This window comes from Nicotiana tabacum, chromosome 15, assembly GCF_000715075.1.
Source record: "Nicotiana tabacum cultivar K326 chromosome 15, ASM71507v2, whole genome shotgun sequence".
Lineage (NCBI taxonomy): Eukaryota > Viridiplantae > Streptophyta > Magnoliopsida > Solanales > Solanaceae > Nicotiana > Nicotiana tabacum.
This window is the reverse complement of record NC_134094.1, coordinates 54,045,187-54,068,940: the sequence shown is the minus strand read 5'-3', so window position 1 is coordinate 54,068,940 and position 23,754 is coordinate 54,045,187. Positions and strand designations below refer to the sequence as shown.

General features: G+C 37.1%; 1 protein-coding gene across 14 annotated transcripts; it reads right to left on the bottom strand.

The window, feature by feature from the left end:
* Positions 1 to 8,706: 8,706 nt before the first annotated feature.
* Positions 8,707 to 23,344, bottom strand: LOC107776068 (uncharacterized). 14 transcript variants are annotated; one of them, XM_075230834.1, is made up of 8 exons: positions 15,381 to 23,344; positions 15,185 to 15,289; positions 13,704 to 14,935; positions 12,731 to 12,795; positions 11,964 to 12,078; positions 11,132 to 11,248; positions 9,261 to 9,491; positions 8,707 to 9,068 (listed from the first exon to the last, which is right to left on the bottom strand). In XM_075230834.1, the coding sequence occupies exon 1, from the start codon at positions 22,976 to 22,978 to the stop codon at positions 22,070 to 22,072; it is 909 nt and encodes a 302-aa protein (XP_075086935.1). In that variant the 5' UTR covers positions 22,979 to 23,344; the 3' UTR covers positions 8,707 to 9,068; positions 9,261 to 9,491; positions 11,132 to 11,248; positions 11,964 to 12,078; positions 12,731 to 12,795; positions 13,704 to 14,935; positions 15,185 to 15,289; positions 15,381 to 22,069. The 14 variants fall into 14 exon arrangements, 11 of the variants coding, with proteins under 11 accessions (XP_075086935.1, XP_075086939.1, XP_075086938.1 ...); XM_075230838.1 differs by lacking the exon at positions 13,704 to 14,935 and having other exon boundaries at positions 11,875 to 12,078; positions 12,731 to 12,812; positions 15,381 to 15,515; positions 22,070 to 23,344; XM_075230837.1 differs by lacking the exon at positions 13,704 to 14,935 and having other exon boundaries at positions 12,731 to 12,812; positions 15,381 to 15,515; positions 22,070 to 23,344.
* Between the last annotated feature and the right edge of the window lie 410 nt (positions 23,345 to 23,754).

Here is a 23,754-nt window from a genome sequence, read left to right as displayed (position 1 = left end):
TAAGGACTGAAATCTAACAAGAAAAAATTCATAGAAGGTAACAGCTCAGCACACAGAAATACAATAGAGGATCTCCCGAGATACCGTCTCGTAGTCCCAAGATAAATATGCAGAGCAGGGGGAGATCTACTGGAATACCATTCCGTAGTCCCAAAGTAAATATGCAGTACATGGGGGATCTACCGGAATACTATTCCGTAGTCCCAGAGTAAATATGCAGTACAGGGGGGATCTACCAGAATACCATTCCGTAGTCCCAAAGTAAATATGCAATACATGGGGGATCTACCGGAATACTGTTCCGTAGTCCCAAAGTAAATATGCAGAACAAACAATAGAACGCGACAATTACGACGTGAAATTTTACAAATAAGACTAAGTACAAGTCAAGGGAAAACAGGAAAATCAACTAGGCATGCTTCACAAAGTTCAATTAAGCAGCTAAAGCACGTAGACATGCGATATTAGACTAAACATGATAGCTACACATATTGGGATAGTTCAAATAAGAATGAAGACATGCTAATACTCATTTAAACGGTATGACTCAATTTAAAAGGAGAATAGATTACTACTCAATAAAATGAGTCGGGGTTTTTACAACAATTATCCCATGTACGTACTCGTCACCTCACGTACATGGTGCTCACATATCAAACAGTACCAAATCCTAAGAGGATTTCCCCCACACAAGGTTAGGCAAGCCACTTACCTCGAACCAAGCTCAATCAATCGGTAATAATACTTTTCCACGAATATCCGACTCTGAATGGCCAAAATCTAGCCAAAAACAATTACATATCATAAATACAACTATAATAGACTAATCTAATTAATAAAATCAAGATTTTAATAAAAATTACGAAATCCGTCCTATAAAGTCGACCCGGGCTCACGTCTCGGAATCGGGCAAAAGTCATAAAATACGAACACCCATTCACTCACGAGTCTAACCATATACAAATTAGTCAAATCCGACTACAAATCCCCTTTCAAAACTCGAAATCTTTGTTGAAGAAGTTTCTTCCAAATTATTTTCCCAATTTCAACCCCAAAATCTGAAATTAAATGATGAAATCAATAGTAGATTAATGAAATATAACCAAAATCGAATAAGGAATCATTACCCCAAAGCTCTCTCTGCAAATCCCTCAAAGAAATCGCCAATTTCCGAGCTCCCAAGTCCAAAAATGGAGAAATGAATCAAACCCTTGAAATTCTCTCTTTTCTGCTCAGCGAACTCGCTCCTACGACCTCATCATCGCACCTGCGGTGCCGCTTCTTTGGCTAGGACTCCGCACCTGCGAGTTTTCATTAAAGCTCCAGAGTCCGCACCTGCGCGCCTAAGTCCGCATCTACGGATGCGCTTCTGCGGAACATTGGGTCTTTCTCATCTCCGCATCTGCGACTACCCTTTCGCAGATTCGGCTTTGCTTCTGTGGCTCACTCGTCGCATCTGCGACCACTGACTCCCAGGCCTAAAGGCGCACCTGCGATCCTAGTCTCGCTTCTGCTGGGCCGCACCTGTGGACTTCCCACCGTAGGTGCGAAAACACTAGAGCCAGCAAAACTTCAGATTATGCGGAAGTCTAAATTTTCATCCGTTAACTCAACACTGCTATTGTTGAGTCCTAACGAGGATATGTATTCTACACCGAGTTGGATCTGTTGACTCAGCACTGCTATTGTTGAGGGGTGTGTCGTTCGATTAGGGTTGAGCTTGTTCATGTTGTGATATGTCTTATGTGTTACTCTTCTATGCTACGATGGGTTGTGATCTATTGGCTATTTGCACACATGATGTGTTTCTATTTGGGCCTTGAGGCAAAATTCGAGCAATATGGTTCTTGGGATGTTGACTGGTTGATTGCGCCTTGGTTATGGTCTTTCTTGTTTATGGTATATTGTGCTATCTGTTATAGTCATACACTCTGTATGGTTGTATTTGATTTGCGTATGGTTGTTGATTTTGAGCATTATGGCTCAAGGTATTTCATGTGGATCGGTGTTTGAATTGGGTCACGCATCTCAGCGGAGTTATGTTGGGATATGATCCTTTGTGTTAATTTCATGCATTTTAGTTCTCCGGTGTGTGATGGATTTATAGCATTGCGATTGTGGTGGTACCTGTTGAGCTTGCGGGGCGATTCTCTCATTTGATTCTCTTTCCAATTTTGGGTACATTTGAGTTCTTGCTTGTTGGTGCGCGGATTGCACGTTTTGTGGTTTTAGGTAGTATTGGCGTGGCATGTCAATAGAGCAGCTTACGTTTGACGAGGTGAGGTCATTGGACCTAGAATGAGTGCTATCGTTTTTTATTACGGTATTTTTGGAAGAGTAATATCGGAAGTCAGCTTATATTTTGGCAATGGTTCTTATCGGGCAAGAAAGCTCCATGACTTGTTGATTTGATGTGTGGTTATGAGATTCTGCGTGTCTCTATCATCATTTGGCAGTATACGAAGGTTCAGAAAAAGTTTTATTTGATATGACGTTTGTTACTGGTACCAGATTTGTCATTGAGCAGCTATTATGGCCGGAAGTTATTGCTTTGAGTATCTGAGTTATGTAGTATATCATGAGATTACATCTTGCATTATGATTATGACTTGATACAACTTGTTCAAGCTTGTACAATGGGTAGATGCGAGAATCGGGTCTTATAATGAATTTCGGATGATGGAAATTGGGTTCTAAGGTTTACATGCTAAGGTTGAAGTAAGGATCTTCAGTTATGTTGTGTTGTCAGGATTGCATGGATTGGAGTGACATGGGATCACCCATGGGTATGTGCATGGTGACTTTACACAGTGATTTGATGGCTTTGGAACGATTCTTGGCACGTTTGAGAACGAACGTATGCTTAAGTAGGGGAGAATGTAAGACCCGACCGGTCGCTTTGAGTAGTTTCACTTTGTTCAATAGTTTGAGGTCTTGCATAGCTTTATATGATGTACTATGACTTGTGCGTATCGTCGATTTTAGCCTTCGGGTGATTCGGGATTGATTTGGAAGAATGGTTCTCAACTAGGAAGCTTTATGTTGGAAGAGTTGACCAAGTTTGACTTTTGTATATTTGACCCCAGATCGGAGTTTTGATGGCTCCGTTAGGTCCAAACGCTAATTTTGGACTTGGGCGTATGCCCGGATTGGCATTTGGATGTTTCTAGAAGGGTTCGACACTATTTGGCGGAAGTTGACAATTTGAAGGTTTGGAATATTCATAAGTTTGACCGAGAGTTGAATTTGATGATATTGGGTTCGGATTGTTGTTCCGAGAGTTGGAATAATTTTTTTATGTCATTTGGAACTTGTATACAAAATTTGAGGTCATTCCGAGTTGATTTGATATGATTCGGCACGAAATATGAAAGTTGAAAGTTCAAAAGTTCATCAAGTTTGATTTGAGGTGCGATTCGTGGTTTTGATATTGTTATGTGTGATTTGAAGCCTCGAGTAGGTCCGTGTTTTTCTTTGGAACTTGTTGGTATGTTCGAACGGGGTCCCGAAGGGCTCGGGTGAGTTTCGGACGGGTTTCAGACCATTTTGAGCCATGTTGGTTATTGCTGGTTTGGCTGGAATCTGGTGTCATCGCATATGCGGCGCTCTTGGCGCAGGTTCGGACCAGTGGTTGCAGAAGTGAAAAGGGGCTAAGTTTGTATTACCATATATGCGAGATTTGGGGTGCATGTGCGGAAGCGCAGAAATGATAGATTAAGGCGCATACGCGAGAAAGAGTGCAGAAGCACGTATTGTGTTGCACCTGCGATATCGCATAAGCAGAGTGTTTTCCGCATGTGTGAGGGGTAGGGGCTTCAGTGTTTTTCTGCAAAAGTGGTTATTTGTTTGCAGATGCGAATGTGTCTAGGTAGGTTCTATATATTCGAGGGTTGAGTTATTTTATTGACATTTTGGGATTTAGAGCTTGGTTTTCGGCGATTTTGGAGAGGATTTTCATCACATGGATTGGGGTAAGTATTTTCTACTCGGATTTGATTATATTACATGATTCTATTCTTCGATTTTGGCATTTGATTGATGATTCTAAAGGAGAAATTGGGGGTTTGTGTCTAAACTTTCCTAAAGTGAATTATTGAGATTTGAACATCGATTCAGAGTCGGATTTGAGTGAAATTAGTATGATTGGACTCGTAATTGAATGGGTTGTCAAAATTTGTGAGTTTTGTCGGGTTCTGGGATACGGTCCTGGGTTGACTTTGAGTTTTTGATTAAAGATTCGACCTTTATCGCTTGGATTTGTTTCCTAAGGCATTATTTGATGTTTTTGAGTTACTTTTGACTAGTTTCGGACCGTTCGGAGGTTGATTCATGCGGGATGTATCTTACCTAAACTTGGTTGAGGAACTAGTTGCTTGAGTTATTTGTGATAGTGTGCTATGGGTGCGCATATGTGTGGGGACTGAGCCCATGTGCGAGCACCGCTGTATTTATCCATCCTCGGGATAGTGAAGGGCTATGGAACGCCTTGAGTTGATTGTTAAGCTTTAAGCTATGATGTTTCTTATATTTGTAACTCTGTTGTGAGCTATTTGATCCATATTTTGAGGCTACATAGAGGCTAATTTCTTTATTGAACTTGATATTTGCTATTTTCGTGATGTAATTACCGATTTGAGCTATAATAGCATACTTTGCACATGTATACACTTTAGCATGTCACTTATACTAGTCCAGGAGCATGAAATCTGATATTCATTGATCATATACATGTGTTCTTATAAATTTGCACATGCATCACTTATACCACGCTGGACGGATTTTGTTGTTATGCCTATGACCACGTTGTGCGCATTCTGTTGTTATGCTTGTGACCACGCCGCGCGAATTGTGTTGTTATGAATGTGACCATGCCGGGTGGATTGTGATATTGAGCCTGTGACCACGCCGAGCGAATTGTGATTATTGGCACGTGAGTTATCCGTATGGCACGTGAGTTGTACGGAGTTAGATACTGCTATTATGGCACATGAGTTGCCCGTGCAGCATGTGTGTTGTCTGTACGGTTGATATTATTAGCACGTGAGTTGTCCGTGCTGCTCGTTGAATTGGTCGTGCAGCGTGTGGATACGGATCCATCCCCCTAGGGTCACCCTCTCATGTTTCTCTGTTGATGGTGTACATGCGGATTATGAGAAACCGACGGTTTTCTGGTTGATGTGAGCTCTGGGAGAGCTGGTTATTGGTTTGGTTCGGTTATCGAGATTTTGATATGGGCCTGAGAGCCGTGATGAGATTTCTATTTGCATCGGGTTGTGCGCTGCAATGGGTTGGTACTTAGTTATTGTATTTTTCTTTTACTTGCAATTTCCTTAGTTGTCTACCTGATTATTTGCATATCTTCCTTATATGTTGGATTGTTGACCGAGCAAAACACTTTAAAAAGAATTGTGAGCATCAAGGTGATTTTATATATGTTTTCCAGATTTGTTCACATATTTGTTCTATACTTGTTGGAAATTTATGAACTTGTACAGGTGACTGGTGAGTATCATTTATAATTCTTGCTTCTATTACCTCGTCGATATTAGTTATGATACTTATTGAGTACATGGGGTCGGTTGTACTCATACTATACTTCTGCAACCTTGAGTGCAGATTTGGGATCTGATGCTGCTGTGTATGGCAGGAGCTGGCATTGAAGATGTACCTACCTTCCGGATATAGCTATCACTTGTCCTTTGTAGTTTTAGATTTTAAATTCTATTTATGTATATTCCAAACAGATGTATTATTTTATAGCAGTTTTGTAAATCCAAGTCTTAGTGGCTCGTGACTTGTACTACCAGTCCTTAGATTATTGTGTTAAAGTTCGGTTAATTCATCATTGATTTTCTTATTAATCTCATTTGGATTGTGTTGAATGTTAGTTGGCTTACCTAGCGGGTTGGGTTAGGTGTCAGCACGTCTAGTTAAATTTTGGGTCGTGACAAATCTGTATCAGAGCTCTAGGTTCATAGGTTCTACGAGTCATGAGCAAGTGTCTAGTAGAGTCTTGCGGATCGGTATGATGACGTCCATACCTATGTTCGAGAGGCTATAGGGCATCTAGGATAAACTTCTTATCTTTCTTTCCTTATCGTGCGACATTGATTCATCTTGAAGAGTATCTCTTTGAATTTTTTCCACTCACTCATATGTTAAGTGAACGCTCGGTATCATCTAAGAACGAGACTTTTTTAGGTGGCACAAATAAGCGAGCCATGAGGCTTGGACAAGTATGGGCTGGGTCCCGAGGGCCAAATAAAAAATACTCCCTCTATTTTAAAAAGATTGGCATAGATCGGAGTATGAGGGTTAAAGTACTTAAAATTCAAAATATTCTTCAGGTTTTTGTAAATAAAATTTATATTTTCGGAAATTACATAAAAAGTATTATAAGTCATAACAATTTATAATTCAAAATATTTTAGAATATTTAAAAAAACGTGGTCAAAGAACAACCTCGTAAACTTCCCAAATGGTAATAGTGTCAATCTTTTTGAAACGGATGGAGTATTTATTTTTAAAACTTTTTTTTTTAAAAAAAAAAAAGCCCGAACTCAAAGTCTACTAAGCTTGTCATATTACGAAGCTCCAAGACCATAGTCTTAAAATTTAAATTTAAATTACAAAGTTATGTTGAATAAACTAATGAAATAAGTAAAAAATAAAAACCTTAATTTCCTAAACTCTAAAAATAAGAGTCGCTTTTTCTCAGCTTTCATTTTCGTATCTACTCCATTGCTATCGTATTCTCCAAAATCTAGCTCTAACCAGACGATCTTTTTTCCCTCTCAATTTTATGGGAAAAGGTCTAAATTTATCTCTCTATTTTCGAATATTACATCTAACCTCCGTTATTTTACTTGGCCAAATTTATCCCTACCGTTATCCGACCAAATTTACCCCTACCATCAGCAAACTTTTAAAAATTACCCCTCAGTCCATCAGGTGACCCATAATCTCTCAAATCATTTTAATTAAGTCACTTATTCTTCTTCTTGATTCACTATTTTCGAAATAGTTGGCATTTACCTGCTTTCTTAACAAATAAACAGAGGGGGAGGGCAATAATTTAACATTAATACAATGATCAAAATGAAATGATGAAAAGAGGGGGATGATTGTACTCCAGTTAATTTAAGCAGCACTTTTACCATAATGTAATACCATGACATGATTAGAAGGTGAAGTGGTTGAGGATTGTTGAGGAAGCAAAGTGAAAGTAGCGTCCAGCATTACTCCAAATATGCTCTCTTACATGCTGCAACGTCAAGAAAGGCTGTAGCTGTTGGCCTCTACATGTTATCTCTATCTAAAGTTACTATAGTGATTTCCATCATCGCCATCAATATTTGTACATGTACGAAAACATCACCCCAACAGCTTCTTGTAATAATGAATTAATTAAAATAATTGAGTTAATTGCAAGCACAACATACACACAAATGAACTCATTACTGATTGGCAGCTTATTCTCCTTTGAAAATCTATAGCGTCCGCTTTACCCATGCATTCTAGAGCTTCAAAATGGAGCCCACGCGGACCTGAGTCAATGATACAAATGACCTTGAAAGGAGCTTGTCTTGAACTTTTGACCTTTGAGCAGGTCACCTGAACAATGGGAAAAACTTTAAAATTTAACAAGTTTCCCCATGTGACAAAACCTTTAACTTTCGACCTTGAAGTCCCAAAAAAAGTTAAAGAACATCACTTGTTGTGTCCTATTTCTGCCATTTTACTTGCGGGCCTTTGTATTTGACGGGTTGGGTCGGGCCAATTCACCTTTCGGTGGGCCTTAAAATGGCCAGCCCAACCAGTCATATGCAGGCTACGGGCCCCAAGGCCGGCCCACTACTTTAAAAAATATTTTTCATACTTTTTAAATTTAAGTTCTAACCTAAAAATGCAAAAGAATAAATACTTATAAGTTAAAATGACAAAAAGCTTCTGCAAAACTTAAATAGTAACTTCTAATATTGTTCCAATATATCACAATAAATCACAAAAAGGACAATATTCCTCTCTTTAGGTACAATGAACGACAAAGAATAGAGATATCATATAGAATAATACAATATAATTATTAATTGAACAATAGAACAAAAAAATAAAATTAGGGAATACGGCCAAATATACCTCCTCTACTTTCAGATATTGTCTACATTTAACCTCCGTTATACTATCCAGCCAAATTTACCCCTACCGTTATACTGACAGGATAAATTTACCCCTACTATCAGCAAACTTTTAAAAATTACCCAGTGATCTGTTAGGTAATCCAAAATCTCCCAATTTCCTTTTCTTTAAATAACTTGTTGTTCTTCTTGCTCCACTATTTTAAGAAATTACTATTTATGTGAATGCTAAATGTAATAGACTATACAAATTATTCATGGATATTTTTAATTACCATTGCACCCACTTCTCTTCTTGTGATAATGAGTTTGGAATTGGTTTAAAATTTTATTTATTTTTCAACTGTATATACACCATAGAATTCAGTTGGTCTATTTATTGTATATTATTATGCAGCTGCTCATCATGTATATACATGTATATTTGAATATATTTTGTAATTGTCTAGTTAATATAGAGTTTGATCGACTAACTTAAAAGTGCACAATGCATAGGCATTTGATTAAATCAAAGTTGAATTCGACAATATAAAGTTTCCAAGGATCTTCAACTTCTATCACTAACTAGTTAACTTGATCGCGCGATCACATAAACTCTTTCCAAATGTAATATAATACCAAAAGTTAAAAAATAGAACAAACATTAGGAAAGACGCAGAAGCACAATTTTAAGAAATAGAACAAAATGTAAAGGAAGTTATTCCAACGCTCATTATATAAAGAGCAAAATATGTTACGTACATAAGTTCTCTCTCGATGTTGCATCCTCGATGTTGCATCCTGGACTTAAAAGTCTTAAGCATATGAGAGGTTGTGGTATGCAGAAAGACTGTTCATAAAGCTCGAATCCTGTTTGTAAAGGAGGTCCGATTTTTAATGGATTTCTCTTGGATTTGTGGGAAATAAGCCGTGGATGGTGGACATGTGTACCTAAGCGACAAACCATTTCTTTATCGTTAGTGATATTACAAATGTACTAATATATTAGTAATAAACATCAATTATGGAATGGGAAGAGAATAAAAAAATTACTCTAATAGAGAGATTGTAATGGAAAAATTAACGAAAGTGATACACACAAATTATTGACACAGAAAAAAATGATTCTGAATCCTGATTTACCTCTGCACAAGAGTCCCTTCCACTGCAAATTCATATCATAGAAGAATAAATGATATAGAAGTAGGTATGTGATATGTCCACTTTTGCACCAACAATATGAAGTAACAGAAAGAGTACTTTTGACTCTTGAGCCGCGCGCAAAGCAATTCTGCGCTCCTTCCATTTCCAAAGCCATCTCCCATATATATATGTACTAGTTGCTTGCAGCCCGTGCAGAGCACGGGCCCAACACTACAACAAATTTCAAAATATTTTTTCAATAAGTAATCAATGCTTAATCAACACCAAGTAGGTGCTGCTACATCTTTTGAGTTACAAAAGATACAAAACGTAGCAAAATAATAGATGCAGCAATATACAGCAATTTCATATTGACGGTTCGGCAATCCATCAGTTGTTATTCTTTCAAGAATGTCTAGGCAGACAGCTACAGTGTTCCAAATGGCTTATGTTTCTTTCTCATCATCCTTCCCAGCCAGCTTCTGGTAGCACCTCTTGGGTTGGTTAGTTTGATTTGAGTCTAGCTAAGGTATTTAGCAAAGAGTACTGGGAAACTGTTAAGGTAACAAAACTTTTCTAATCATTGCACTTGATAAATTGATGGAAGTCCATCTTCGACCATCTCAAATCATTTTCCTTTTGAACTCTCAAATTACCTGCAACTGTAAATTCAAGTACAATCTAGGAATCTAGCTAGACTCAAATCAAACTAACCCTTGCAGAAGACTCATAGCAATCTAGGAATATATATGTTTAAAATCAATTATCTATGCCTCTTTTACTAAAAGGTTCTCAGTTTAATTATATAATGTATGGAGAAATGTTCTTTAGAGAAAGACAGATTGCTCAGCGTTATATTCTAGCGTAAAAATCCTTCTGTTAATGTGTAAGAATATTATTATCAGTTGGTAAGAAATTGGAGCTTTGTTCTATGTACCTTTTTGTGGAGCATTTTATTGCTAATTGGTACTTTTCCCATGACTGTTGCTTACATCAGAATACCACATTAAAAAAAATCCTATACCAGTCTAATCATAAACTATAAAGAGAATATACTGTTTTAATTGAAATAACTCACTACTATATACAACCACGACTTATCTCTTTCTATGTTTCTACGGATTAGCATGTACGAAATATAATATTATGATGCAATGAAAGAATGATATAGACTAACTTGTGCTGCAACTTCAATTGCTTTTAACTATTTGCCTAATTTAAAGCAAGTACCATAACCATGTTAGGATTACCTGGTTCGAGTGCAAGTGATGAAAGAATAAAGCATGCTAAAGCTAATATGTACCAGTAATCAGTAAAAGCATAATGATTTATGCTTACTTGATAAAGAAAAGGACAGAATCATTTAACGGAAGCAAAGGGAAATGAGAAATATTTTCCTTTCATTTTTAGCCAAGCTTCAAACTGTGTTTTACCAAGTTTAATTAATCTTAAACAACTGATAACACACAAATTTATGTTCCTTCAAAAGCAAATTAAGATTGCAGGTGACCAGTACCTAATTAATAAAATGACAATGAAGAATAGATAGCTACCAAAGATGGAAATTTTATGGAAAGTCTTCTCTATATTACTAAACATAATAAATGATTTATTGTTTGTTGCTTGATCTTCACCAAGAAATAGCACTTTGATGCAAAAATAGCAAATATGAAGCAAATTCATCTTAATTAAATTTGAACTCATTCAAAACCCACACCAGATAGCTGAGATAAAAATGGACAGTGCAAAAAAAGGCAAAGGTAACATCTATTGCATAAGGTGTAACCTCTTCTCTGCAGGTTTGCCCATACCAGACAATCATTATGCAGTGTTATCCATACAAAATCAAATGATATTGAAGGAAACCTTACATTTCCATTTAAGCTTCCGTTGTTGACTGTGGAGATGGTTCTTGAGGTGAGAAGCCTATAACAGCAGTTGTCGTTTTTATCTGTCATGTTCTGTTGGTAGGCGGAATTTCGTACAGTCTGAAATATTTCATCAGCAAAATATGAATCATTAATAAGTCCAAGTTTCAGAAGACTGTTAGAAAAGGGCAGCTTAACTATAATGCAAATATAGATCTATAGTGAATAGTGCTATGTATTGTCAATGTAACACACATGTAAAATACCGTCGAAGGTTCTTGTTGATATACAAATGTCGATGATAAAGTAGTCTTTCTTAAGGGATAAAAACATAGTCAGATAGTTCATAATTCTGTTCACAACCAGAGAAAGAGATACACACATACATGAAAAAAGTTAGTAAGTTAGTCAGAATCCTGCTAGTAATAGCTGATTCTGAAAACATACCTACTAAGTGACTTTTCCCATTTGATTTTGGTTTTAAAAAGGAGGGTCATGTGACTTGCTTAAGACATTATAAAGCACCTCATAAAGAAATCTCCCTGGACAAAAAATTCATATACTGTCCTTTCCTGTTGGTGCAGTGAGAATGTAGAGTATATGTAATGACATGCACCTTAATTTCAATAGGAAATTCATAATCTAACAATAGAATTTTGCAAAGATTTCACATAAACACACCATGAAATTTAGTAATTGTAACACAATAATAAAATAAATTAGCTTATCCCATATAATTCAAGTACCAATTATTGTTTCAAAAAGGATCATCCCAGCTTATTGCAAAGAGTATCTACTTCAAACTTGGCAACTGCTTGTAAAAGGGAGTATACACCTTTCTATCATTGTAGATGACACCTTAAGTCCTCAAACATTGGAGAGTACTTCACAAGTTCAGAAAAAGCAACAACACCATTATCTCCTCTCATGTTATGGTAAAAATGAAGGACCTGCAATTTGCAAGTTGAGGGAATCAGTTGGCACTTCGCACGCTGCATGTGCTATAACCAAACCCAAAAATATCTCTTTTTGGTTTTGTACGGATATTTCACCCTATTTATCTTACAGTACGCCTTTCGTTTTTCTTTTTGAATTTTCTCAAGGACTTATTTGGCCTAAGTATCAGTGTAGATCATGTCTAAATATTGACCATGTAAAACCCATATTAATTTAAAGAAAGCTTTATATTAAATTACAAGGAAAAATGTGAACAAAGTAAAAATAAAGTAGGAAGAACAGTAGAAGAAAGAGGAGAAGGAACTAAATAGACAACATCTATAAGATATTAGATCTATGCAAATCAGTGACAAATTAGAACCTTGCAAGTACAGAAAGGGGTAGAGAAATAAAAGAAAAAAATATTCATAAGCACGTAAGAAGAAGATATGAACTGGACATGATGAAAGTAAAACCAAATTGAACCTAATTTACGCCAAAAGAAATCAGAAGATGCATTTTTGTAAGGTTATTATCCTGAAACCTTACACTACTATAAAAATTGAAATACAATTAACCAAAACCATGATAATCGTTGTGAAAAATCGAAGTAACCCAAAAGGAATGTTAATAGTTTTCTTAGGAAGTAGAAAGCTCCTCCATTACCTCTTATATGAGCCGCCCACATATCACTATGAAGCAGATTCTTTGCAGCCTTCATCTATTTTCTCCTGCACTCCAGAAAACCCTATGTGCCTTTCAGTTGTTTGGTCAAATTGAATTCTTAAAATACAATTTCAAATCTTACATTAAAATCTCAAATTGTCATTAAAATAAAAATAAAAATTACTTACATGCAATAGCCAATAATAAACATAGAAAAAGAACCTTGGACTGGAGCTTGCAATTTTCCAAGAACCAAAAGGAAAAAAACAGCAAAACTAAGAATAGGGAAAATCCAGTGAAGAAGAAGAAAAAGCATGAAGAAGAAGGAAAGCAGGAAAATCAAGAGTAAAATTAGAAGTGCTTAACGCGGATGTAGGAACAATGGAAGTTAAAGATAGGTGTCCCACCAAAACATAAAGACCAACTAAGTGTAACGGAAATTGAAGAGTGAAAGGGCTAAATCAAAGACCAAAATACACAAATGCCCATAATAAACATTTGTAATTTCTATTTTACCAATGTTCGTCCCATGACAAACATTTAACTGTCATTTCTAAATAGTAGTAATATATATGTCTGTGTGTGTATGTATGAGTCTTCATATCTTTGTTATAAAGTGTTTGTTCTGCATTGACATTGAAAAACTCTTACTAATAACTATGAATACCTCTAAATAATAACGTTACGGTCTTTGATCAAATAAAAAGGATTTCTTTTTCTAAGACAGAAGGAAGATGATGTGCAGGATTCCAAGAACGTATTATTTCAAAAAGGAAAAGAACATGAAAAATCTTCACCAGCCAGTTTATTCTACCTAATAATTTACTTAAGGAAAATTCTCAAATTCCTTGACGTTTCTTGTTGTTAACACAAAGGAAACTCCATGAAGTTTCTTTGTATACTTTCAAAGAACTGAAACCCAAGTTTTCTAGCCCAAAATCTTGAAGTGGAAGCTTTTGCGGAAGTGACGAACCTTAAGGCATCTCCAGAATATTACCAGACTCTAGCAAAGACCAAAGATGACTATGACATACAATCTCCCGTTAGCTTCCAAATCCTGTTGCTTTAATTTGTTTCTAAATAGACTTTTGATCTTTCTAGTGTAAGGCAAAATTCATGATGAGACCTTTGGGCATTCTGATCAAAGCAACAACTGATTATTAATTTGATTAAATTCTGTGATTAAAGTGCATGTTAAATATTCTGTTACAGTAGCCATTCAATGTGCAATTATTTAGAATGTTAATGATAGAGACTTTTGTCTTTCTAACGGTAAGGAATAGGAATTAGTGTAGTAATAAATGAAATATTTAATCTTATAACTACAACATTTATTCTTATTATTAGATTAGATAAATAAAAAAGTAGAGAAAAAAAGGCAATAAAAGGAGAAAAAGGATAAATAGAATCCTTCGCCGAGAGGTGCCAAGTCACCTTTTCTATTCCCAGGATGTTGTAAATACTTTTGGGAATTTAGATAAGCTACCTAATTTAGACTTTTTAATTAACTATACTTTATTTACTAACAGTTGTATTACTTTAATATTTCTTTCTCTTATTTTTTCTCCAATTATTTCTTTCTTTGCTTTTGCTGGGGGTTATTTATCCTTGCCTTTCTTTCACCAACAGATTGCTTTTCCTCATATTTTGTTTAATGGAACTTTTGGGCGATTGGGTTCTGTGCTTTCTTCTCTAATTTGATGAAGAAGAAAACATGTTATGGAGACAGTTTAACCCCAAAACATTGTTCACAAAGTTTTGGTGTTTGCTGCTTAACCTGAAATGTAATACTTAACTGAAACAGAGTGTTGAGCTATTGCTTCTTTACTTTACAGAATCTAATTGGTCTTCCTCTATTTGCCTTGTACTCTTTTCCCGTCCAGGACTTAAATCTTGATTTCATGCTGTTTAACGAGTTCCCGGCTCAGAAGTATCGTCAATTTAGGACTTGACCTATAGACTAATTTATACGCCCTGCGCCCATCTATCACCAATGATCTAGTCAATTCCGTTAATAAAGATGAAAGCACTTTCTCCAACTAAAAATAGATATGAAGCTTAGATGCATTTTTCCATCATGCGTTACCAACAAAATCATTGAACAAACTTCATCTGACTGTTTTCATCAAAGAAAAAGAACTTCACTCGACTATCAGAGACTTCAAAAGCGGGCTCGAGAGTCTTTACTTTTCTTGTACGCAGGCACTGCAGAATTAGATAGAACCACGCGCAGGCTTAAAGCAACTAATTATAACCAAGTCCAAATAATAATATTAAGAAGGTCCAGTTATTGAGCTAGGATGAAAAACAGTAGGAGCTCCTAGAAATATGGGACAGAAAAACCTATCAAAAAAGAGAAATATGAGACGGAAAACACAAGTGCAACTTCTCCAGCTGAAATTAGCTGTCAAATCCATGACTAGTATCATAAATAAGCAAGTTATACGTGCTTACTTCCGTTAATTTCAACCAAAGCAACATGAAAACAATTGCATCCTCTTGCAGAACGTCGGTCTAATGCAGGATATCCTGTGCATTTCTTCTCCTTCAACGGAGTAACTAAAGATGAGGAAGAGCAACATTCATATGTTAGTCAATTTAAGAAAGGGTAAGTTTTATACAAGTGGCAGCACTAAGAGACAATATGCACCAGAGAGCAAAAAACCAAAGAAGATCTCGTTCATATGTTAGTCAAGTCAACTGAGAAAAGTTCTTCAAAATGTCAATCTATACAGCAGTTGACATATCAACAAAAGGGAAGAGGTGCAGAGATACAGCGATAATCCTGCAACAACCAAACCAGTGAAAACCTTGTTAGGGGACACAGTATATGGTGCAGAACAAAATAAAATTGGAATATATTGCGCTGCACTATTTTTCCTTCTGATTACATAAATTAGCGCATGCCAACCTAAGGCTAACACTAAGAGAGCAGGTGCCAACCCCAAAGCTAATTGATTTGAAACTACAGAAGTTAATTAGAATATGTAGTGGCACCAAAACAGTGAAGGTGCATAAGAAGACAGCCACCCAAATAAAAGGGAACTCCCATAGAAAAGAACTAAAACCTTATTAATCCATGCACTCCTTGTTATGATCAGATGTTTGGCCTTCATAATACTAATCCATACTACATGTACAAAAACATTTAGCATGATGATCTATCCCGGGATATCCATTGGAGTAAAATCAGTAGAAAATTTCTAATGCCACTATTGATATTCGAACAGGAAAATGACCTCTGCATTAGTAGTTCCAACTGATTCACACCAAACATATCGGCAAAAATATACATGTTGATTTATTCCTAATTATAGAGTCAGGTTTGCCTTCATGGAATCGCTGGTTTCTGTCGTTCCAATATACTTGTCACTAAATACTAACCAGGAGAGGAATGTCACTTAATTGGGTAATTAACAAGATTCGACTAACGACAAGTCAACATCTTTTTCCTTGAATTGATTTGTCATTAATTGGGTAATTAACTAGATTCGAGGTTAATGGAAAATCACTTCGAGGAAAAACATGCTAACTTGTCAGTTACCCACTTTATGACACTGATTAGCACAAATCCAATGTAATGATTCACTAGACTTCCACAAAAGATTTATCAAGAATAGCAACTCTTCAATTCACAAACAAAGAAAATTAGATATTCCCCAGATGTCTCAGACTATAAGTGCTTAGTGCAAGAACATCTTCCTCCCTTGTCTTAATTTGCATGACTTGCTTGAAATAATAGTACAGGAAAAAGAATCTTAAATAGTTGACATGCTAGAGCGATCATAGAAACTTCACATCACTGCTTTAAGTTCAATAATTTAAATGAATTTAAAAATGGGATAGCACACAAGAAACCTCTCAACTTGTTCCGAAATTCCAACTATACACCTAAACATTGTGAGCGTGCTTTTATCCCATTAGACTTTTTTTAAAGTGAAATGAATACCCTCTTTATGAGAACTAGATTTTGTGTTAAGCGGTGAGATACATGCACATGTGCGCTGTATTTAACCACTCGATTTTCTTCCACTTTTTTCCCTTTTTCTGGATTCTTTCTCTATTATTCTATCTTCCTCCACCATCCCCCACCCTAAAAAAATCACTCCACCTGTCACGATTTACTAATATATTCACAATTTACTACTATCTCCCATGGTGAAGCGACTCCAGATCCTCCATGATCACTAATTGGCTTATTCATTTCAGTGGGATTTTAAAAAAAATGCATTTTCCTACAGAAATCACTTGGTAACAAATATCGCAACTAGATTTTGATCAAACACGGTGTCAGTCACCCACACTTGCACAATTTTTGTGTTAACCGCTCCAAAACACCTGTCACCAGTGTTTTTAAAGGCATGGGTGCAAGACGAGGTGTTTTACCTGTCATCGGGCGAGGGCATAAGCCCCGAGGCGCTAAGTATAAGCCCCATGGAACTTTAATTTTTAATATTTTTTAAATAATATAATTGGAAATAGTTTTTAAAAAAGGTAAATTACATAGAAATTATAAAAAAATCAAAAATTATTATAAAACAAGTGGGAGACGTATATAAAACTGCTTTTTTAATACAAGCATTTCACTGCATTAATAAGAAACCAACCAATGCCTACTACAAGCAACATACTGTTTCTCACGTTGGACTCATAATACTTCAAAAATATGAAAATACAGCAAGAAATGAGAAGAAAGAGTAAAAGATTAGTATTCCTAGCATTGGATCTAAACTATTTTTATTTTATCATAATCAGTCATCAAAATAGAGTACTTTCGATTCCTATGTCAGGAAAACAGACTATCCACTCCATCTCATACAAATTTAATCTCAATGGTCTTGTGTTTCTTTGGCTCAGGAGGAAGCAACTTCTCAACCGGATTCTCATCTTGTGAAACAACAAAAGTTGCATCAGTATTCACTTTTGTAGTTTGAAAAGATTCACCTTGGTAGAAGAAGACAAAGTGAACAAATAAAAAAGTTACGGCTAAGCATAAAAAAGCTTTTGATAATTTTTCTTTTACTTTTGAGTACTTAACAGCAAGAAATGTAAGTATTTAGGCTTAAATTAAGGACTTATCAGGACAATTTCGTTTCAATTTGGGTTAGTCTTTTGGGCTTACGCCCAAGACAAAAACGCGCCTTACGCCTAGGCAAACGCACAAAACAGCGGGTCAAACGATTCTCCGGGGCGTTTTGCTACGCGCCGCCATGGGGCTCGCCCCAATTTCGCCTTTTAAAACACTGGTCACCACTCTATCTAAGAAATCTCCCTTAATTTTGCAGCAAAGATTGGATCTCAGGTAAATGGTTCGAAGTGGTGAGACCCCGAACACCAGAGCTCCCTTGGTCCTCTTGAACTTCCGTATCCACTGGGTTGGTGTTATTGGGGATCGTGTTTATGAGGGAAATGGGGTTGTGAGTGTGTTTCTTTCGAGGGTTTTCTTGAGAGAAAGTGAGTGTCATGAAAAATGGGTCTGTATGTGTTTGATATATACTCTGTGATCCAACAATGGCTTTGCCGTTGGAAGAACGAAGGTACGGAGCTGTTTTTGGGTGAGAGAGAAAAAGAGTGGTTATGGTAAGTTTTTCAAAGGACCAGCTGAGAAGATCTTGGTACTGTCTGGGTGTCGAGTGAGCAATTGAAGGAGATGGTCTGAGGGGAAATGCTCTGTGAATCTGGAGGAAGAAGCTGAAACGAGTCTCTATTTTGGCAAATCCGGGTAGAAAGGTGGTGTTATATGGTGTTTGTTTATATGAAGGATAAAAAAGCTCAACATGCATAATCTGTTGACATCAAACCCCTGGGGTACGGCCCTTCCCCAGATCCTGTATGAATGCGGGATGCTTTGTGCACAGAGCTGTCCATGCTTTTAAGAAAGTAAATACTATCAAATGTGTGGCATCTCAAGAGGGTACTAATTCCACTTTGAACAAGTATTGGGGGTTAATAGATCCCCGCAAAATTTTAGGTGTTTAGTTGGACACTTGCTACTAGTGGAGAGGGGTATTTATGTGTTATCTCTTTAAATGGTTTTTTTTTTTTTTTTTTTTTTTTAAGAAAGGATAATGAACCAAAATATTTGATAAAAGGGAGCTTTATGAATTATTAATTTACTTGTAAAACCATGTTAAATATTTCAGGATAGGCCAAATTGGAAAGTGTATCATGTATCATATTCATATTCCTCCTCCTTCTCCTTCTCCTTCTTCTCCTCCTTCTCCTCCTCCTTTTTTTTTTTTTTCAGAAAGGATAATGAACCAAAATATTTGATAAAAGGGAGCTTTATGAATTATTAATTTACTTCTAAAACCATGTTAAATATTTCAGGATAGGCCAAATTGGAAAGTGTATCATACTTGTATCTTCTTCTTATTCATAGGCCAAATTGTTATTGTTATTGTTATTGTTATTATTATTGTTATTTTGTGATAAGTAAGGAATGTATCATATGAAATGGAGGGATGAATATCTTATTAGAATCAATCACCAGCCTTACAAAAGAGCTCCAGCAAGATCAGCACTTCTTCACTTCCCAAGCGAACGGAATAAGATATACATCATATGTTTCACACCGACTAGCATTTTTGATAAAATGGAAGCTTTTACCATGTTTGGCACAGGACAATGACCAGCTGAGGTGAAGAAGGAGATTCTAGTCCAGTCCCCCATAGACTAGCACCGAGACCATATTTCGCCCTTTGTCAAAACTTTCAGCATCCCATACCCCGAGTCCCCGACAGCACCCTCGCCAATTAGTATTGATAAAGAAGTGTACAAAGAAAAAAATTTAGATGACCTCAACATAAGTACAGCTGGAAAGATAAACAGAGTCTCCAATCCCGTTAAGACTGTCAGGTCAATATCATGAAACAGATCTGCTGGTCTAGACCATAAAGAAGAATGAATGGCTACTCTATTGTTCACATTTTCTACCAAAAGATCTTTGCACATTTAACAATTATTCTCTACCAGAATATACCATATAATAGCATACAGCTCCTGGCTTACTGGCTAGAACATTACCATCCTTTGTGTCGTAATCATTTAAGACTCACTAACTGAAAATATTGAAGCACAAAAGAATCTTTAAAAAACTAAAATAATCCTGCCATAGCACTCTGCAGAGTAGACATCGATATGAAAACTACGGATCTGGTTGCTGTTTGCGCAAATAATGCACCAAGTTGGATTCATGGATTTCGAAGGTCTTCTTGGGTGTAATGTAATATCTTGGTTTTGAGCCTATTGTGGCAAAGACCCAAAAAATGTGTCGCTTTCCTCCCGACTGCAATTATACCCCTTCCTCTGTGAACAGTGACCAATTTAAAAATACTTTTTCAACTTCAGTTGTCTTTTCATAGCCAAGGGCATAATCGCAATACAAGATTAGTTCCATTGTAAATCATGCCTAGTCCCAAAAAACTAACTAGGCCAGAATAACCCGGCAATAGCAAAATTCGTGGATAATCCTATTTAAGAATAAACCGTTCTAGATATGGGTACCAGCTTAAAGGGGACTAAAGGCACCTTATTTGAGCTCCCTGAGAAGACTTTCAGAACATACATTAATTCAATGGTGTTACGTGCCAAACTAATTGCAGCAAACTAATTTACCTTCCTGGCAAAATAAACTCTCTTTGGTGTGAATTATACCTTGTCATGAGATACCTTGTGGCTCCCATGCTGGCCCCCACCCCCCAAAAGAAAATCTTCCTTTAGAAAACAAAAGAAAAAAAAAACCTCCTCCATATAAAAAAAAGGAAAAAAACACATGAAGTATCACAATATGTCCAAAAATATTGTAATTATTAAAAAAAAAATAGATCTAAGCTAGGAAACATAACACTTTGATTGCCTGAAAATAAACAAATGCAAAAGCAAAGCTAGGAGACTAGAAAGCAAAAGCAGCTACTGAATGGTGCAACCACTTGCAAGAGTGTCAAGAGAGAAGCTTTTACCCACATTTAGGTGATTGCAGTCAAGCATGGCTAGTTAGGGAAGAGGGGAAGATTGAAATGCAGTTATCTTGCCTAAAAGATTATCTTCAACTATATCTATCACAAAGCTCAGAAAGTTAGACACTAAGTTAGTACCTCACTTTAGAAGCATGTTATCAAATACATATGTCACAACTATCAGATATATTCTACAAAATGGATTTCTCTCTTTCCAAGCTCATTACCTGTGTGGTTTCCCAGCTGAATGAGAGTTTTATCAAAATATAGGAGCATAAGCTTTTCCATCAATTAACTGAACGAGACCGGGGGACGATGACCATAAAATGGGTACACCAATTATTCCGTAACAACCATCATTAAGCATGAGGAAGCTTCTTCTTTATAAGTTATTAACTATTTTCCTCCAGATGAGACAAATTACAGTCTTTGGAGAAGAAGGCTAAGTCTGCAAAGGTGATTCTCGATAAGATCATCAAACCAAGAAGATGTAAGGTTCCTACAAGGAAATCTTTTATAGTACAGTTGGAAGCTAACAAAGCAGGGACTATCTGAAGTATGCTTTGGTGAAAGACTTAGTGTAAGTCTAAGATAGGCTCTCATACATCATGCATTTCTAGAAAGTCATTCATATTTGTTTCATCAAATGATTCAACATTTTTTTCTCATAGGCAAATGATTCACCAATTGTTGTATACATAGTAATTAAAATTTCCAACTACTACGAAAAGTTCTTTAAGCTCTATGCAAGTTAATACAAGAGAAGATCTCTTTTTGATAACGACTACAAAGGATCTTACTAAGGAAGCGGAACTAAACACCCGCAAAACATGAAGACTAGAGAGGAGATCTTGCAGCTAAAGTGCTTCAAATGTACATAGTCATAGTCTATGTTGCTCGGACTCTCCAAAAATGTCATCAAGTGCATTTATGGAGGATCCGACACGAATGCAACAATATTTTGGATAGTCCGTTCAACATAGGTCATAGCTAACCATTTGGCACACAAATTAATACTCCAGAACACACCATATCCTAAAGGTGACTTCCTTTATTTCTTTTAAGTAAATGCAGGTGTATTGAAGGTAAGCACTGATTGACTTCTTTAAAACTTATATTTTGACTAGTTCATTTATATAAAAAAAAATTTACACTTCCTTAATCAATAAAAAGTACTCCTCATATGTCATTCTCATTCGTATATCAACAATAACATTTCACAATAACTAACATAGCAAAGGCAGAAGAAGAAGGAGCAAAAATCCAGCTCGAAAACTAACACCACTTGATATTTAATTATCCATGTTAATGAGCAAAAAGGAAAGTAAGCAGAAAAATAAAACCTAATCAAACATTAAAATCATTAAACGGTAAACTCAACTCATGAAAAGCCTTTCCGCAGCTTGAGTAGCGCATTGTACATTTTTCTTCTGGAACCAACAGCATTAATCCCCATATCCTTGAGATCCTCCAGAGTCAACATGGGCAATACCTCATCATCAACCTCGTGTATCTCGAAAACGGGTGCGTATCTCCCCAACCCCAAACCAATCAACCACTCCCTTACTCCAATGCTGCTCTTATCCCCTGAATTTACTCCTTCATTATTGAGGTCATCGTGATGGTCTCTGCTTTCGGACACTCTAGTCCTAATCCCCCTCCGATCCCAATACTGAAGGCCCATGTGTTCCATAGAGTTTACAGGGCTATGCTCTTTTACTGGGCTTTCCGAGCCCGGTGACGGCTCGAATTCCCGAAACTCTTCGTTATCATTGTTGTCTTCCCTGAAAAAGTTTGCTTCTTCGTGAATGAGCGTATCGAACTTAGATGAATGCCAATTTGTCCTCACTCTCTTCGTGGGTTTCCTCGATTTCGACTTCCGATTTCCCAAATTAAAGTTGTAATTGTTGTTGTTCTCGACGATGGTGTTGTTGTCGTCATAATTATCGCCGCCGGCGCCGCCGTTAACGAGGTTAGTTAAAGGGCGGGTCTTTGAGGTTTTAGCAGCGAGGGTAGGATCCTTATGGAAACGCCAGGTTTTGGGGCCTCGTCGGAAGTGAGTGTCGGAAGGTGAGTTTCCGATCTCGCCTAATCGAACACTTGGTCGGCGCTGCCGTTTCGGAGCCAAACTGAGGCCTAAGTTGTTGCTATTGACGTTGTTGGTTGGAGGGTTATCGGATGGGGGAGGTGGTGGAGCTATAGATGTTGTATTGGAGGTGGTGGTTGTCGCGGTGGCGGAAGGGATGGCAGCGGCGGTGATGGGGGCGTCGGGCTGCTGTAGCTCGGCCATGGAAGCAAAGTGGAAAGTGAAGAGGAGTGTGAGAGAGCGTGAGATAAGGCAAGTGAAAAGACAGGAATCAGGTGGATTGCAGCGATCCTTCGACACGTCGCGGGACAGGCTAAAGTGGCAAGCCGGACCTAGGGTTGGACATGAGCCGACTAGTTTGGGCTTTACTTTGATCCATTTGGATTTAGCTCAGCCTCGATTCTGTTACTTTGATCCAATTGGATTTAGCTCAGCCTCGATTCTGTTACTTTGATCCAATTGGATTTAGCTCAGCCTCGATTCTGTTACTTTGATCCAATTGGATTTAGCTCAGGCTTGATTCTGTTATTATTGAACACAGTCAAACATGAATTACGAGCACATTTCTCTAGTCTGTACGAGAAAATCAAACAAGCAACTATTTATAATTGTCACTGATAATAATTTTAAGAGATTTGTTTTAACAACTTCCAGTTGAGGCTTGGCTAGATCTTGTTGAAATATTTGGAAATCGAATTGTAGAGTGATGTAGTGATCAAAAATTGCATACGTCAAAGCCTAGACATACGGTTCCAAGACCTACAGCGAAAAATAATTTGGCGCCTCCCCCAAACGACCCACGACAAACCCAAGCCTACGACCCTACCTACAGCCTAACTTGCTCCAAGTCGAGTCAAGGCATACGCCCTAGAGGGGTGCGCCACACACACGGGCCATCCTACGCGTTCCTGCATCACATGGGCCATGCCTCCGCCTAGACAGTCTTGCCACGATCCACTCTGACTCCCTTTATCGAGTCT

Excerpts from the sequence above, each read along its gene's own strand:
- LOC107776068 (XM_075230835.1), bottom strand. The coding sequence starts at position 22,978 with ATGGCCGAGCTACAGCAGCCCGACGCCCCCATCACCGCCGCTGCCATC.